This window comes from Nannobrachium achirus (assembly GCF_963921795.1).
Source record: "Nannobrachium achirus genome assembly, chromosome: 3".
NCBI classification, from domain to species: Eukaryota; Metazoa; Chordata; class Actinopteri; order Myctophiformes; family Myctophidae; genus Nannobrachium; species Nannobrachium achirus.
In genome coordinates, this window is record NC_137812.1 from 34,416,210 (window position 1) to 34,432,869 (window position 16,660).

Genomic DNA, 16,660 nt, shown 5'->3' on the forward strand with positions numbered 1-16,660 from the left:
GTCAGATGTTTTAAAGTAGGTTACTGTTTTGCCATCATTTGACAAAACGTTGCCTGCTTGCTAAACTTTGTGCCTTATTAAATTTCACACAAGATGTTTGTGTATTTTATTACCTGTAGGTTATTTTTTATTACTTTTTAAAATAAACTTTTTTGCTATTTGATTGATTGAAAATAGGCATACGGTATTACATTACTGTATTGCATTTTTGCCCCAAATGAAATAATTTGTAATTTGTTTTACTGGAATGGAATAAATTATAATGATGATTATCATCATCTCAGGTCCTAATTACTGCACTTTTACTCCACAACATTTATTTGAAAACTTTAGTTACTATTACTTTGTTTGCAGATATACATTATAAATAATGTTATAAAACATACATAAACCTCTTTAGCCCTATTTTGTACCACAAGCTTGTAGATCTGCTATTTTCAAACATCTTATAGCCTACTTTTACTTTTGGTGCTTCTTTAAGTAAAGCTTCTTTACTCAAATACATTTTGAATTCCGGACTTTTACTAGTAACAGAGTATTTCTACATTGTATTGATACTTTTTACTTACTTTTTACTTTACTTTTTACTGTAAAAAATGTGAATACGGTAGTCTACCTTTTCCACACATGTAGCCATGACAGTTGCCTCAGCTGGAGGGCGGTGTCGCTCCAAGCTGAGCTGACTTCAGTGTGATCCATGGGAGTTATTGTTGGGACATTCAGGAAGTTATGCGGGGCTTTGTTGTGTTCCTGTCAGCAGCTACAGTTACAGTTATCTACAAGTTGACAAACAAGCTGGCATATATTTCTATTGACGTCTTTTGCTTCACTGAACAAAGTTCATGAGGAAAACGGAAAATGGAAGACAACTCAGGTAAGAGATCGCAGGATAGATGATCGAAATAACTTGTCTGTTTACGGGGTCGCTAAGTTGCTAACTAAAGTAAGCTAACTTTAGAATGCTGGACTATTGATTGAAGACTATTAGAAGTTTGCATAGGAAAAGGTACGGTTTCATGACAGTACAGTTCACTGGTACAATACTGGTCCTACTAACACATAACCATGGAGGTGATAGTTTTCCTATATTGTATTATGGTTATCAGACAGCCAGTATCTGAAAGTCTACCTTCAGGGAAGGTGTTTTCCCCCAGCGGAAAGCCTGGTGATGCGAGGTTAGGGAAGGTGTTGTTGGGAATATACACAGTAGCTACGTCTCCAGTTAATCTGGTCTCGTTTGGAACCTCACTCCACGATAGTGTGAGTGAGTGAGTGTCTATAAACTTGAATTACTTATTTCCATTATTTCCACTTATTTTCCATCCTGACAAGCCTAATAATATATGCATACTGTTACTGTATGATAAATGCATTCCTTATTCCACCTTTATCTTTCCATTCCCACAACAATATAGGCTACAGAAAGAAATGGCATATTTTGGACAGTTTGATTTGTGATTAATTCATTTTTTATCTGATTAAAAAATGTAATCATTTGAAATTTGATTAATTGTAATCATTTGATTTGTGATTAATTCATTTTTAAAAATGTAATCATTTGAAATGTGATTAATTGTAATCATTTGAAAGCCCTAATATTAAAGGAGTAGTTCACCCACAAAATAACTTTATATCAAAAGTAAGGTGTGATCAACTATATTCACAATTTTAGCAAAGCAATCCTACACATTTATCAACACTGTCTGTCTCAATACACTGCACTCCTCCATTGGCTGCTCCTTATATCATTATGCTTCTACACGCATAGATCTAGAACACATCGAATGAAAAACAGATCTGGAACTGCTCATATTCACCACTTCACTTTGAACCGAAGTTTGATTTTTTTTAAGAGAGGAGTACCAGTGAGCTGAACTGAAAAAGAAAAGTTTGAGTCAAATGAAGCATAAGACAAATGATGTGCTTAACCATTGGGCGAATTTATTAAGTTATAGGAATGAAAGAAAACAGGAGCAAGGATCTTCCCCCTAGAATTCCTCGTCCTCGTCGTCCTCATTCCCGGCACTGTCAGCGCCCACCTCTTCGTAATCCTTCTCCAGGGCAGCCATGTCCTCCCTAGCCTCAGAGAACTCTCCCTCCTCCATCCCCTCGCCGACATACCAGTGGACGAAGGCCCTCTTGGCATACATCAGATCAAACTTGTGGTCCAGGCGCGCCCAGGCCTCAGCGATGGCTGTGGTGTTGCTGAGCATGCATACCGCCCTCTGGACCTTGGCCAGGTCCCCGCCAGGAACCACCGTGGGAGGCTGGTAGTTGATGCCCACCTTGAAGCCCGTGGGGCACCAGTCCACAAACTGGATGCTGCGCCTGGTCTTGATCGCCGCGATGGCGGAGTTGACGTCTTTGGGCACCACGTCTCCGCGGTACAGCAGGCAGCAGGCCATGTATTTCCCGTGACGAGGATCACACTTCACCATCTGATTGGTCGGCTCGAAGCACTCGTTGGTGATCTGGGCGACCGTGAGCTGCTCGTGGTACGCCTTCTCGGCAGAGATGACGGGAGCGTAGGTGGTCAGAGGGAAGTGGATACGAGGGTACGGCACCAAGTTGGTCTGGAACTCCGTCAGGTCGACATTCAGGGCGCCGTCAAAGCGAAGCGAGGCGGTGATCGAAGACACAAATTGACTGACGAGCCTGTTGAGGTTGATGTAGGACGGCCTCTCCACGTCCAGGTTCTTGCGGCAGATGTCAAAGATGGCCTCGTTGTCCACCAAGAAGGCACAGTCCGAGTGTTCCAGGGTGGTGTGGGTGGTCAGGATGGAGTTGTAGGGCTCCACTACAGCCGTGGACACCTGTGGAGCCGGGTAGACTGCAAACTCAAGTTTGGACTTCTTCCCATAGTCGACAGAGAGCCTCTCCATCAGCAAGGAAGCAAAACCAGAGCCGGTGCCACCACCAAAGCTGTGGAAGATGAGAAAGCCCTGGAGGCCAGTGCACTGTTCAGCCTGTAAAAAAAAAAAAAAAAGTTGCCTTTAATCTTAGGCCTTAACACAATAACACATTATGACGCAATATTTTATGCTTTAAATATAAAAAAATAGCAGATATACAAGCTCACAGCACGGCACCGGTGCCGCGCTGTGAGCTTGTAGATCTGCCATTTTTGAAAAATCGTGAAAATTAGAATTTTGACCCAATTCTATAAGTGTCTTTTGAATCCTTCTAAGATTTTTGGAAAAAACCCATGTTTCTATATGTCAGCAATCTGGCCAGCCATCGTCAAAGAAAAGGTCCTTTTCACTTGACTGGAGCTCAGTTAGTCCGTTCTTGAGAGACTACTATGTCAGTGGTTCTCAAACCTTTTCATGTGGACCCCCAAAATGATATTTATTTGGCCACGGACCCCCATTTCAAAATATCTAGTTCCAGGGACCACCCAGAAGCAAAATTTGAGTTACAAACGTTCGCTTTGAAAATACATATATTCAAAGATTTGCACACATTTTCACGACTTTTTCAAAAATAGCAGATCTACAATCAGCTTGTATATCTGCCATTTTTCACTGGTTAAAGCATTCAATAATTCTAGGCCTAAATGGGTTAAAGTCAAGCAGATTGCTAATGAAATTCAACTCATTGAGGCCCTCACCAGCTTGCGAATTCTTTGCATGACCAGGTCAATGACCTCCTTTCCGATGGTGTAGTGTCCGCGTGCGTAGTTGTTGGCTGCATCCTCCTTTCCTGTGATCATCTGCTCGGGGTGGAATAGCTGCCGGTACATTCCGGTGCGAATCTCATCTGTGAAGGAGGGTTTAAAGAAAATGGTTGACAGTCATTAGTACTGCGTTTTTCCTTCAAAGTTTTTATTAAAGCAATAATTCACCGCTAAAATAAAACCATTTCGTTTGTTGCATTCCTGAGCAAATAATTCAATATTCATGATGTAGGTGGTTTAAGGAGACCAATGCAAAACTATAGAATATATAAAAACACTAATCAATGAGGTCTATGAGCCAGGTTCAAAGAGAACATTTTAAATATGGCGTTTGCTCTTGTAAAAAAATGGTCTCCCATTAAATCAAATACTGGATTTTCGGCTCAGGAATGCAACAAACAAATTTGGCCTTTATGGGGTGAGTAATTGATACAAAGTTGTTGGGTGAAGTATTCCTTTGGATCAGTAAATGGTTTAACTGACCAATGACCGTGGGTTCCAGGTCAACAAAGACAGCTCTGGGGACATGCTTCCCCGCTCCGGTCTCACTGAAGAAGGTGCTGAAGGAGTCTCCGCCTACAACAGTCTTATCACTGGGCATGGTTCCGTCAGGCTGGATGCCGTGCTCCAGACAGTACAGCTCCCAGCAAGTGTTTCCAATCTGGACTCCAGCCTGGCCAACATGAACGGAAATACACTCACGCTGCATAGAGAGAGAGGAAGAGGCGGGAGGGTAATGTTAATTGCACTGGAAGTGGAAGATGATAAGTAGAGCAGCTGTTGTGGAAATCAAGCGTGGCTTTTGAAGATCAATCAATAAAACAAATCTACACATTAAGACATAAGATGCAGTAAGTACCTGCAGTAAATAGGTGTAGCAGTAGATCACCATACATGGGCAACTGGTGGCCCGGGGGACACATGCGGCCCCCACCTTCACTTAATGCAGCCAGCTGGTTAATATTGGAATACTGATATAGTATTGATTTCAGCTGTTGTCCAACCATGCAACCATGACTCACTTTAATTACTTCAGCCTATATTAGTAGCGTAATGATTTTTAAAAAATGCTACAAATATTTTACTATGCATTGTGGCCCATTGGAGTGAATGTGAAAATAGTGGCCATCTCCATTATCAAAGTGGCCCATACACCTCTGATTTACACCGTAGGCTACATGTTTATGCTTTTTTGACCTAGCAGCTGTTGGCAACACATTCACAGGTGTTAGCAATGCTATAGTACACATTAAGGTTGTGTTCCATTTAGAGTAGCAGAGCTTTCAGCGAGACGATGCACAGCCTGAGAAGAAGGTGTTGCCAATTGCTTGTAGGTCAAAATAGCCAAAAGCTCACAATGTGTTATGAGCTTATATAGCAGCCATTTTTTCAGGGACGTGCAGAGAATGTTAGAGAGGCAGGGGCTGACAAAATAGCAGACCTCCAAGCTCACAACGCTCACAAGCGCTGTGAGCTTGGAGGTCGGCTATTTTCGATGCTTGATTTCTAGAGGGCAATTCTTTCAACATGATGCTGCGTTCAAGTTCAGGAGAGTTGGACAAGGCAATTCTCTTGAATGATGCCTTCAGGTATGGCATGATGGAAAGAGGGCATTTGCATTTCTTTCACCATCTGGAGAGGGCACTTTTTACAGGCGGATAAAAGGGCAGGGGCTCAAGCCCCACTTATTTGTGTGTCCATGTGCGCTATTTGTAACACATTAGCCTAAAATGGCAACACTAGGGGTTGGCCTCAAGCCCTCAACACAAACTACATGTCAAGGAAGTAATATACAAATATTTAACATGTCAATGTGGTTGCAATGTCCTCCACTATGATAAAAACATCTACAGTATAGCAATAGCATGCATATGTGTGTACAACATACGGTTTCTTTTTAAGGTTCTTGGTTTGGGGGTATGAAAATATGGTCATGCAAACCCTGCCTACAACATAAGAAAGAAGCACTGCATGGTTCACACAGGTAGTGAACCATGCATGTTTGTTGATCTATAGGCTATAAATGTATAGCCTATGCATCATTAGTTTTGGACAACAGTTAAGACAAACTCACCATTTTGTCTGCTTGCCCAGTCAAGTCCAACCAAAAACTTTCTTCCTTCCCACAGATGTCAGACAGCCACTCCTTGATTACTGACTAACAGACCTCTTTTTATAGGACACTGATTGGCTGGGGAGCTGCTCTGTAGTAGTCATCACTCTCCAGCCATTGGTTCATATGGAATTGTAGGGTTGGTGAAATCACTCAATCTAGAAACTGTTCATCTTATTCCTGGCCACTCCCACTCTGGGTGTGGTCACATATCAATAAACCCTTTTGCAAATCCCGCCCCATTCTGCCCTGTTACTATGATGGGACATTAACCCTGGGCAGATTGTTTTTATAGTGGAGGTGGATGGGATTTTTTTCCCCCTTCAAAGCCTCATTACAGCTATATAAAGTACCAAAGGAAAAACACCTAGGTGATATTAATAAAAAGGGAAGACAAAGGTACAGTAGTTACATTGCAAAACAGGGGATTTACCCGAAAATATATGTTTTAATTTGTTTAATCCCAGTGGGACAGAATCCTCTTTGCAGATTCTTTTATAGTGGTAGTGGATGCGATTTTTTTTCCCTTCATAGCCTCATTACAGCTATATAAAGTACCACAAAAAACACATCTACGTGATATTAATAAAAAGGGAAGAAAAAGGTACAGTAATTACATAGCAAAACAGTAGTTTTCCCCCGAAAAATAAATGTTTTAATTAGTTTAATCCTCTGGATCAGAGATAGAAAGAGAAGCGCATTGCATCTTGGGTACTAGGAAGAGGACAGAGAGAATGTTTCTCCTCACATAATAGGCTGGCTTTTCGTAATTCTGCCCATTTAAATTATATGTACCCAATCGTGACTCGTAGACCATTGATAAGGTACATGTGAACTAGTTTGTTGAAGCTTATTCGTTATGATGAGCGAGATCGCTTGACGCTTGCCGTCGCTATCACCGTACCGGCCGATCTCCGTGTCGCGCACTGCGGACAGTTTTTGAAAGGCTGAAGCAACATTCTCCACTGCACAAACTCCACCCCCGATAGCAAAAAGTGAATGTTTTTTTCTGGTTGGCCAGTCAGGGAGTCTCAGGGACCAATCAGAAGGCTGACAAACGGTCTATTCAATTCATATCATTGAGTTTCTTGTTTTCCAGTGTTGCCCCATGTCTGCGTATAATAAGCAAATAGGGTCTTTTTGTGTGTGGTTACTTATTAAAGCGTTTTTTTTTTTTTTTTTTTTTTTTTTAAACCAGCGGTTCCCACATTTTTTTTAAAGATTCGTTTTTGGGCTTTTATGCCTTTATTGATAGGACAGTAGACTGACAGGAAATGGGGGGAAAGACGGGGAGTGACATGTGGCAAAGGTCCGGATCGGGAAACCAACCCGGCGACGCCGCCAGGCATCCATGCCCATGTGGCAATGCCTAAGTGGTATGCGCCTGGACCAGTAGGCAGCAGGTGCTCCCATGAGTGTCCATTCTGGTTTACGGCCCATTTCATAGCATTCTAAATCATAATCTTTGTTTTTCTGTCTTTTCAGTGTTCTACACCTCTCATAGTGGACCATCCACTAACAATCCACTGCTGGATCAGCTTCCCAGCTACCAGTCCTTGCTGTACCGAAGGAAGCCTTCGGCCAAGAGCACCAAGCAAAGAAGCAGCTCCAGAAACCGCCTAGGCTCCTCCAGCAGTGGGAAATGGGGCCTGAACACAGTCAGCAGCACCACCAGACCCGAGGAGAAGCAGAAGAGTCAGACACTGCAGAGCCAGAGGCCTGTCAGAGAACAGCCCAAGCCCATGGCCCTGAAACGTAGAGACAAGTAGGGAAGATTTCTAGCGTTCCTTTCACAAAAGAAAATTCAGCCCAGTTTTATTGCTGGTGCCGGACGACAATCACAATCATTACTTAAAGTTAATGTCCCATGTTGTTGTCGGGAAACCTTGTATGTACAAAACCGTTAGTTTTGTATTAATCATTTTAAAAATGATTCAAACTAGTGAAAATAGCTGATGCGAGGCGTTGTGTGCTTGATCTGCTATTTTCAGTAGTTTTGTGCGACGCTCTCGTAAGGTGAAGCAGGGCTTTACTTTACGAAAGAAAGCATACAAATTTGAAACCTGGAGATACAAGGTTTCTTCCCGACAGTGATGATATATTGTCTTGAAAAAATACAAGAGTAGTTTAGTTTTTTCAATTGACTGTATTATTTATTTCACTTTTATTTACACTAATGAAAGAGTCAAAAGTGGAGTTGAAAATGGTATGATCTCATCTCATCTGTTTCAGTGACCAGCGCCTGAAGCAGGCTCAGGACCTGAGCAGCTGGAAACAGTGGAGGCAAAGCACCAGGCGGAGTGTGAGGAGGCTGAGAGCAGATGCCTGGGAATGGCTCAGCTCCCTTGAGCTCTGGAGGGGAGATATTCATCAGATTGAGGGTGAGAGTCGAGTAGACCGGAATTTGCACCACTGTGTTGCTTGATGAAAATATACAACTGATTTTGAAGTGAAAATGTTGGCTTTAAAATCAGTGACACAATAGAACACTAGCCCTTACCCGTTCAAAGATATGAGCTCTGAAATGATGTGCAGTGTGTGGGTTATGGGGTGCACCGCGCGCATGCATACACACACACACACACACACACACACACACACACACACACACACACACACACACACACAGAGCTGGTTAAACATGTTGCCTCATGCTAGATGCAGAATAGATAAGCCTCATGCTAGATGCAGAATAGATAGTAGATACACCATAAAAATGCTAATATACAGCATACGATTTGTGAAAGTGACAACCGGGCTTCACAGTTATGTTAGGTGTGTTCATATGCTAATGGTGATGCGATTTCAGATCAATTGCTCCAGCCACTGAGGAGAAACGCTGTTTCAGACAGACAGACAGACAGACAGACAGACAGACAGACAGACAGACAGACAGACAGACAGACAGACAGACAGACAGACAGACATTTGGAAAATTATATGTTTGATATTCACCTGGCGGCCATGTTTGACATTTGCATTGAAAACTGTACCAACATGGGAGAGTGTTTTCTGCTGGTCTTTCAGTCAGAGTATATCAAAGGGTGCGTTCGGAAATGCGCACCGGGTCTGGTTAGGGTTAGGGTTAGAGTTAGTTTTAGTCATAGTTTTACTGAGGTTAAGGTTAGGGTTAGGGTTGGGTTTAGGCATAGTTTTACTGAGGTTAGGGTTAGGATTAGGGTTGGGTTTAGGCACTCACTACACTGAGCACACACCCGGTGCGCATTTCCGAACACACCCTTTGATACGCTCGGACTGAAACACCTGCAGAAAACACTCTCCCGTACCAACATAGGGTGGCAACTAGGGTGGCAATTCATTGTCTTAATGGCAAGATGGCCGCTGTGTGAATATGGTCCTACAAATGTATGGTACTACAAAGTATAAATTAGGCTTCAGGGCTAGAGGCATTTGTGGATGTCCCCACTCCCCAGAGATGTACAGCTGTGCTTACTGCAGAGTTTTTAATCACAGACTATACAATTTAGCAAAGAGCATTACCATGGGAAGAAATGACAAATGCACTTAAATCTGATTCTGATGTTTGGTTTAAGGCTTTAAGGTTTGGTTTAAGGCTGGCAAAAGTTGTGTCACAGAACTTGGGTTTGTATTGTAAGTAACAAACCTCATTTCTCTCATCCTCACTAACACTCTCTTCTTACAACAGGGATGTTTGGAACAGGGATCCTGTCTTACTTCTCATTCCTGCGTTTCTTGGTCCTACTCAACCTGGTCATCTTCCTGTTGATGTTCAGCTTCGTCATGCTGCCCATCATCATTGCTCCGCACGCTTCCGGCAACAACACCTTCAACCAGGCCGATGGTACGCAGTTGCTTCATTGGCTTTCTCACAATGATGCATAACTAGAATAGCAGTGTGTTTGAGCTGTCAATTGTTCTTTTTTTCTCCTTCGAGTTCTAGATTTGTACTCGACTATATACAGTATTAATTATACAATATTTATATACAATACAATAATTTAACAGAGCAATACAGAGTGGTTTGAAAGACAATAAGTTGAGGAAGGACACCAATGAAGAGGTCTGTTCTTGGAGACCATAACAGCACTGTTCCTCTTGTATTTCTGTTAGGATTCATGTCCTATCTTTATCTTAATGTGTTCCACCACAGGTAGCTCTTGCAGTTTTTATCCGAGCAGCTCTCGTCGAGGCCTTGTCCACTATCATGAGCACATCACAGACCTGCTCTCAGGCGGAGTATGTCTTTTTACTTCCTTTTTCTTCTCTGCTGTCAGCAGGAAACTTTGTTGTGTGAGTTTGGAAGAGAGAGAGAGAGAGAGAGAGAGAGAGAGAGAGATTTGTTTTTGGATACTCACTAACCCCTTGTGTTTAATCCACAGGGTTTTCTAGAACAGACCTATCTTTTCTATGGCTTCTACAAGGTGGACTTCATCCACTTCCCAAACTTTACTTACAACCTGCCTCTGGCGTACCTGCTGGTCACCATAGCCTACCTCTTCCTCAGTCTCATTTGGATTGTCAAAAGGTACTAGAAAAGCAAAAACCTTATTTTCTCAGCTTGTTAAATTAAAAGATTCTAAAATAAAATGTTTGCTTGACAAGTAGGAGGGATCTGTGACAACCATACTTAACTCTTTCCCTGCAGGTCTGCCAGAGGCCTCAAACGTAACCTGGTTCAAGACGAAGACCGGTTCCAGAGTTTCTGTAACAAAATATTTGCCGGCTGGGACTTCTGCATAACCAACGAAAATGCTGTACGGCTGAAAAGGAGCAGCCTGCTTTATGAGCTTAGGGTGAGCTGCTCAGTCTGAAGGCACAGATTAACTTTTGTAGACCTGTAACATTTTCCTCTTCATATCCGCTTCAAAAAGAGTTTTTTGTATATACTTACACTTCATTTGAAACAGTTTTCCTTCCTTATTATCTTTCTATTGCCAGACGGACTTGGAGGAGGAAAAGATCAAGGCTAAAATAGCAGGTCGCACCCGCAAGGATAGATGTCGTATTTATGCCATCCGCCTCATCCTAAACCTTTTCGTCATTGCTGTGCTGGCTGCTTGCTTCTACAGCATTTACAGAGCTACCATCTTCTCCCAGAAAGCCCAGATGACAAAGGTTCGTTTTCTGAGGATATTCACATTATTCAGGAGCATTTCTAAACTTACTGTAGACGACCGCCTGTGGAGGGGGTGGTACCTAGTTTATTGTTTATTGACAGTTTATTTATTGTATTCATGTAGCAATAATTTTAAGAGGGATTCAAAGATGTTTTGGGGCTTTTATGCCTTTATTGATAGGACAGTAGACTGACAGGAAATGGGGAGAGATATGGGGAGTGACACGCAGCAAAGGTAGTCGGGATCGGGAATCGAACCAGCGACAAGCTGTCAGGCTACAAGGAGCCTGTGTGGTATGCGTCTGGACCAGTAGGCCAGCGGGCTCCCCCAGGATTCAAGATCATTGTAGAGAACACCTCTGGATAACCTCCGTTCTTTCTACTGTGTTGCAGGAGAATTCCATAGTGGACCTCATCTATGAGTACCTGCCCTCCATTGTTATCACTTCAGCCAATTTCCTCACTCCCCTCCTGTTCTCTCTAATCATCAACTACGAGGACTACTCCCCAGCGTTTGAGATCCGCTTCACTCTCATGAGGTAGGTACTGCAGTTGTCTAAAGACAAACTTGGCTCGTCAGTGAGGAGCCGTCAAACTATTATTATTTATTTTGATTAATTTCAAGCTAGCATTGGTAAAGATAGTGTGAACTCATTGTTTTGCTATTCATACAGATCTTCAAGTAATTGTGGAAAAACACATGTTCAGTCTCTAGGGCTGTCACAATTATTACATAATCGTCTAATCGCAATTATTTGACATAATCGCAATTATTTTGTCATAATTGTCATAATCGTTTACATGTTGAAAAATGTTAATATTTTCAAACATTTACTAACATTGGGGAAATAACCGATGCGACGTGTTGTGAGCTTGTAGATCTGATATTTCCACTATCAATGTTCTTTTTCAAGTTGTCCAATATGTAAGTAATTTCTTATTTAGGTCATATCTGCCATGTGCAACTTCTACAAGCCAAACAGGAATGTAATTGTCAACGACAGAAACACAATTACATCGTTAATCGCAATTATTTGAGTGACAATTAATCGTCATGTAAAATGTCATAATCGTGACAGCCTTATTTCAAGCTAGCATTGGTAAAGATAGTGTGAACTCATTGTTTTGCTTTTTATACAGATCTTCAAGTCAATGTGGAAAAACAGGTGTTCCAGTCTCTTTCTTCTCTCCCTCTTCTCTTCAGGTGTGTGTTCATGAGGTTGACCAGTATTGGGGTATTGCTCTTCTCTCTGTGGACTCAGATCACTAGGTGTAAGGACGGGCCCTGTGAATGTGGTTACAACCATCGGCTATACTCTGTAAGTGCATTTATTGTATTTTGAAAGAGTAGCAATTCACAGCTAGGCCTTTAATTTCTTTCAATTTGACGCAGCCATTATTGTTGATAATGGCTACATATTGTTGATTGCAGTCAATTAATTCATGCTAATCTTAACTCCCATGCTGTTGCAAAGTGTTGGGAGACCCGTGTGGGGCAAGAGATGTACAAACTTGCCATCTTTGACTTCTTTATCATCGCGGCTGTCACTCTATTTGTGGAGTATCCACGGAGGTAAACCCCTATATTTTTCTTTTCTTTTAATTTTTTTATTTTTTTTTACAAAATATTCAAACTGTTTTGGAGAACAGCTTCAATGTATATACAGTGAAAGATTCGTGGTCTGCCTGAGATAGACTCAAGACTTATTGTCATTGTAGATAAGAGCATCTACTAAATGCCTAAATTGTAAATTGAAACAAGTATGCATATGACTTGAAGCTGTTGCCCATTCAGAACTGCTGATGACCATGTACAAACTCAAGTATATCCAGCTGTCAATGTTCTGGCCTGTCCCCATCAGGTTGATAGTGCAGTACTGTGACTGTGGCCTTGCTAAATGGTGGGGCCAGCAGGAGTTTGCCATTCCTCATAATGTGCTGGAGATTGTCTATGGGCAGACTATCTGTTGGATCGGCACATTCTACTGCCCCCTGCTGCCTGCCATCTGCATCATTAAGTACTTCATTATCTTCTACATCAAAAAGGTAAGACATTACGTTTCACCAGAACTGTTTGTTCTTAAGGCAAACTTGAACAACACGAAATTTCATCCAGTATCATCTTTGTAGGCCATTTCTATTTATGATCTATATTATTGGGCATTACCAAGATATATATTTTTTTCATGGGTTTTGAAGGAATTGAAATTAAAGCCAACCGTTTTAAGGCCTGAAGAATTCATTTTGACTTTGACAATTATTGTGATGGCTGGGACAAAATCCAGGTTATAATTATATCACTGTGATGTAGGTGAATCATACATAATAGCCTGAGCACAGGATCCTAAACTGTGACAAGTCAAGTCTGCCTTGCTCCTTGGGATTGTGTGACAACCGCACTTTATAATATTACAGGTGTCTTTGGTTGCCAACTGCCGTCCAGCCACTCGTCCATTCAGAGCTTCCAGCTCCAACTTCTTCTTCCTGGTCGTGTTGCTTATTGGCCTTACTCTGGCCTGTCTGCCGGTCACTGTTGGTGTTGCACAGTAAGTACTAGTGTGGATGACAATGTTGTTTGGTAAATTATTTTTATTATTTTTTAAATGTTAAAGGTGATACACCATGCATTTAAAAGGTATTTATGTCATATTGTTTATGTCCCAAAAACGTTTTTCAAAAGGTTTGAGGCTAAATTACCACTCCTGAATAGAGAGCATCTCTCATTTTGAATGGCTCTCAGAGCATTTTCAGCTGCAGTACCACCTTTGGCCTGAACTGCGCCACCCCCCCAAAGAAAAAAAAAGTTTTTGAAAAAAAAAAGGTTAAAAGAAAAAAAAAAAAAAAGTTTTTCTTCAAAAACGGCCGTCGATGACGTCAGCGACGGCAGCAAATCTAGACAGCCTATTTTGAGAACCCGTGAGATGCTTTTAACCTCCGCCTTCCCAAAACCAGAGAAAGACACAACGGTCAGAAATGGGACTTTGTGAGGATAGAAGGTGCTAGTGGGACCCCAAAAAAAGGTTTTAAAATAGGAAAAGTGACATTTCATGGTGTATCACATTTAAGCATGTTTTTTGGACAGACACTAGGTTTGATGTTTACCTAGTTACCTAGTTTGTTTCCCTATTGACTAGGGTTCATGCCATTTCATGCAGGGGTGTGTTCTAGGTTTTTTCAGAGGGTATACCATAATTATTCCCTCCCACACGAACGGCACACGCACATGGTCATGGTTACTGAATGAAATAACGTCTCTAACATCATTTATACGTGTGAACTGCTTCGAAACTCCCACGGCCAGCGGTCACCTCCATAACCACACACCAGCCTTCACCACAAATGCCACATTATCACATTTAAAAGGCTATTGAAGTCCACAGCCCCTCCTCCTGCGTATCAGATGTGCTACGTCAGATAGTTGGTAGACGTATAGGTTTTTTCACATTTTCTGGGTACGTACAGTAGATAGAGTAACACGATAGAACACACCACTGGGTTCATGCCATTTACCAGAGCTTTTTCAGCTTGACCAATCTGTGGTATGTTGCTCTCTATCATGACAGTGAGATAAGAAACAATTTATGAACAGTTTTGTACAGTTAAGTAGACTTTAAGTTGGCTAATGTACAACTAGACTTAACTGAGCTGTCATTCCTTCACAGCATCAGGTGTTCCCAGGCATGTGGACCATTTGTTAACTATACCACCTCATGGGAGGTAGTGCCAAGGACTGTATCACAGCTTACCCCAGGAACCCGTACCTTCCTCTATGCTATCTCCTCAGAGGCGATGGCCGTCTCCTGCTTGGTCATCACGTGGTATGGTTTCAGGCCAATAGACAGCTTTGTATTGTTATTCTCAGCAATGATGGTGATTTATAGTGAATAGGTATTTTCATAGTGCCTCTTGTCAAAAAGCTTTAATATATAAATATTCATATACTCATGGCTTTATGAGCTGAGACTGGTATTTTCTGTGTTGAGCTGTTAAAATTAATTTTAGAGTAACTTTTATGTAGCCTACTCTAGCTTGAACAATAACACTGATTCAATGTCTTCCACAGTTTGGCAATGTTTTATGTAATTGCTCTAGCTGGAGCTCACAAGAGAGTCATTCAACAGCTCAGGGAGCAGCTAGCCATGGTGAGCGTTCACACACAAAAAATAGATATCTTCCCAATTTTCCCAAGGCAGTATGTTTATTGCAACACTTGTTTGTTGTGGTCTGAAAGTGACTCGTCTTATCTCTGTGTTCCCCAGGAGGGCCGTGACAAGCGTTTCCTGATCCAGAAACTGTGTCAGGCTCAGAGACGATCAGCTGTCAGATCCACTGGATCCCAGTCTCAGCTTCAACCACGCTCACCCAGCAGAAGCAGCCCCAGCTACCACACCAGCTTCGCCAGCAACTACTTCCTGGCCCACCCACATCCAGACTCCTCCACACATGTCTAGGACCACAGCTGGGGGCTGATATAGCAGTCCAGTGAGCACCCAAACATACCAAAACCTAATTTATACTCCATAGTATGGCTGCGTTGTTCAATCAGTAATATACAGGAAGTGACACGATAGTGAGAGGAAAGGCTGCGGCTAGTTTGGTTTGAGCGATGGGTTCCGGTTGTCAGAGAAAGTAGAGCATAAATCGTCTGCCTACACTCTTGAAAGAAACAGTTCCGAAACTTCAAAGTTATACAAGTTGTGGAAACCTGAAGCAGATATGAGGCCACTTCCTCCAAGAGAAAAAAAAAAGAGAAACCTGTTTTAATGTAACGTTAGAGCAAAGTCAGCTTAAGACTGCCTAACTAACGGTTTGCTTATCTGCCAGCTGGATGAACCAGGGAGTTAATCACAGGCTTTGAATAATGCATATTGTCAAACCACTATAGTTCATTTCAACTTCAACTTTATTGTCGTATATTATATACAATGAAATACTTGCGCTCTGACTCTCTTCCTTAACACAGCACACCATCCCAAAACCTAACTTAATACACTATAGACTGTTTACACAATGCACACATATATAAACAATTATATACACATTTAAAGCACTATGTTCATGGTGTCGTTATGTGTGTGACTTGATGTCTGGGTCAGATGAAAGCCAAGCAGTGCTGAGGGCCCAAATGGACTGGTATTTAACTCAAGATAGCATTATTTGTCATTTGTTTTCCATCTGCAAGCTAGTTATGTGAGGAGCGGCGACAGAAAGCGTGTTAGTGGTGCGCAAATCTTGGGACCATCGAATAGCCCTAGCTGCCTTTTATCATTTTTCTGTGTATAATTTCCCTACTGTACGTATACTGTATGATCTTGATTTACCTTCCAAGAAGGACCTTTCTTGTAACCACTGGTGTTTTCTTTGCACTTTAAATGTTTGAAACAATTTAAATGTCTGAAACAATTTAGATGTATGAAACTCTTTTAACACTAAATGTTTATTACTCTTATAGATGAGGAGTAACTACTTTTGTTTTGTCCAACTTCCACTTGAATGTTTTGAAACTCAGGTTGCCTAGGACAATTAATTCTCTCACATAAATGTCTTAAAAACATGTCTTTGTGCTCTTCTAACTGATATTAATTTGTCTTAGTATTTGAGAATATACTGGAGGAACGCTGTTACACTACACTTGCTATTTGTTTTGTTATATGATGTTGTTATTAACCTTAATAAACATTTTGTTTCATGTCATTTTTCTGCAGAAAGATTTACTTATTTACTGTTTCATTAGATTGAAATACAGTAACGGAGCAATGGCTTCATTGTTGTG

At 41.6% G+C, this 16,660-nt stretch overlaps 2 protein-coding genes across 3 annotated transcripts; one reads left to right on the top strand and one right to left on the bottom strand.

The window, feature by feature from the left end:
• The first annotated feature begins 726 nt into the window (after positions 1-726).
• Positions 727-16,517, top strand: tmc7 (transmembrane channel like 7). Of its 2 annotated transcripts, XM_080722021.1 has the most exons (16): positions 727-874; positions 7,275-7,554; positions 8,022-8,170; positions 9,457-9,612; positions 9,922-10,007; positions 10,151-10,296; positions 10,417-10,564; positions 10,710-10,886; positions 11,281-11,426; positions 12,092-12,206; positions 12,363-12,460; positions 12,750-12,933; positions 13,303-13,433; positions 14,550-14,705; positions 14,951-15,029; positions 15,147-16,517. In XM_080722021.1, exons 1-16 carry the CDS (start codon positions 859-861, stop codon positions 15,336-15,338), a joined length of 2,259 nt encoding a protein of 752 aa, XP_080578147.1. In that variant the 5' UTR covers positions 727-858; the 3' UTR covers positions 15,339-16,517. The 2 variants fall into 2 exon arrangements, 1 of the variants encoding a protein (XP_080578147.1); XR_013961867.1 differs by lacking the exon at positions 15,147-16,517 and having other exon boundaries at positions 12,799-12,933; positions 14,951-15,017.
• Positions 1,989-4,388, bottom strand: LOC308281314 (tubulin alpha-1C chain-like; the record flags this gene model as incomplete). Its single annotated transcript, XM_080721464.1, has 3 exons — positions 4,160-4,388; positions 3,611-3,759; positions 1,989-2,966 (listed from the first exon to the last, which is right to left on the bottom strand). The coding sequence occupies exons 1-3, from the start codon at positions 4,383-4,385 to the stop codon at positions 1,989-1,991; spliced, it is 1,353 nt and encodes a 450-aa protein (XP_080577590.1). The 5' UTR covers positions 4,386-4,388.
• Positions 16,518-16,660: the final 143 nt, after the last annotated feature.